Source organism: Arachis ipaensis, chromosome B01, assembly GCF_000816755.2.
Source record: "Arachis ipaensis cultivar K30076 chromosome B01, Araip1.1, whole genome shotgun sequence".
Classification (NCBI taxonomy): Eukaryota; Viridiplantae; Streptophyta; class Magnoliopsida; order Fabales; family Fabaceae; genus Arachis; species Arachis ipaensis.
The window spans coordinates 99,351,567-99,353,236 of NC_029785.2; the positions used below are offsets into that span (position 1 = coordinate 99,351,567).

Here is a 1,670-nt window from a genome sequence, read left to right on the forward strand (position 1 = left end):
ACTTGGACAGGGCTTATCCAAGGGCTATCTGAGATGGGATAAATAATCCCAGCCTCTAATAGTTTTGTGACTTCTTTTTGAATTACTTCCTTCATAGCCGGATTCAGTCGCCTCTGTGGTTGCACCACTAGTTTAGCATCATCTTTGAGCCTAATCTTATGTAGGCACTGAGTAGGGCTAATTCCCTTTAAGTCACTTATAGTCCACTCAAGAGCTATTTTGTGTGTCTTTAGCACTTGAATCAGTGCTTTTTCTTCCTGTGGCTCTAAGGCAGAGCTTATAATTACATGTTAAGTTTCTCCATCTCCTAGAAACACTTATTTCAAGAAAGATGGTAGCGGATTAAGCTCGAGTTTGGGAGGATCATCCTCCACTTTAGGAGCTTTTAATGTCTCCTCCTGTTCTGCTGGTGCCTTCATGTCAGGCTTGGCATCTTCAAGGATGTCATCTAGCTCCTCTTCGAGCCTTTCAGTTGCTAGTACCTCTTCCACCAGGGAATCGATGACATCAATCCTCATGTATTCCTCTGGAGTGTCAGGGTGTTGCATGGCCTTGATAGCATTCAAGACGAATTCATCCTGATCAACTCTCAGGGTTACTTCCCCTTTTTGCACCTCAATGAGGGTCCTCCCTGTGGCCAGAAAGGGTCTCCCTAAAATAATGGATGCATTCTTATGTTCTTCCATATCCAATACCACAAAGTCTGTGGGAAATGCAAATGGTCCAACCTTCACAATCATGTCTTCAACCACTCCTGATGGAAACTTGATAGAGCCATTAGCAAGCTGGAGGCATATGTGGGTACGCTTGACTTCTTGGATCCCAAGTTTCTTTATTAGTAATGAAGGAATTAATTTAATATTTGCTCCAATATCACATAGGGCTGTCCTTGTACAACTATCTCCGAGGGTACAGGGTATCACAAAACTCCCAAGGTCCTGAAGTTTCTCCGGCAAGGACCTCTGGATGACTGCACTGCATTCTTCAGTGAGGAAGACTGTCTCTACCTCTCTCCACTCCTTCTTGTGGCTCAGTATGTAATTCATAAACTTCGCATAGGAGGGTATTTGTTCGAGGGTTCTACAAATGGGATCTTGATCTCCAGTGTCTTGAGGTAATCTGCGAACCGGGCAAACTGCTTATCTTTTTCTGGTTGACGGAGTTTCTGAGGAAATGGCATCTTGGTCTTGTACTCATGTGTTCTGAGTGTCGCAGGGTGAGTGTCTATAGTGCCAGAAGAAGGATTACCAGCTTGCTTAGGAGAGGTGTTCCCTAAACTTGCACATGCGTGGCCTCCCCTATCTGGGCATTCAATGCCACTGTTTGTCCTTTTCTGGCATTGAACGCCAGCATTGCTCCCTTCTTGGCATTGAACACCAATGCTGCTCCCTCCTGGGCATTGAACACCAGGGGAATTAGTTTGGGACGCTGCGCATTCTTCTTTTGGTGCAATATTTTATTGAGATGGGATAGTCAGTGTCTGCCACTTCGTAAGTCAATTGCCTGGCATTCTTTAGCTTCTTGCTTGGTCTCCAGTTGGTGTAGCTTTGTTGGCACACTCTAAAGGGACACTTGAGTCTCTTGTGCTATGCTGTGCTGGCTCATTGTGAATGCATGCACGCTCTCTAGCTGTCGTGTCAAGAGGTCTAATCGCTCAGTCTTTGCTTTAT

General features: G+C 45.1%; 1 protein-coding gene across 1 annotated transcript; it reads right to left on the minus strand.

The window, feature by feature from the left end:
* On the minus strand, positions 318–1,046 carry LOC107609583. Its single transcript, XM_016311587.1, has one exon. The coding sequence runs from the start codon at positions 1,044–1,046 to the stop codon at positions 318–320; it is 729 nt and encodes a 242-aa protein (XP_016167073.1).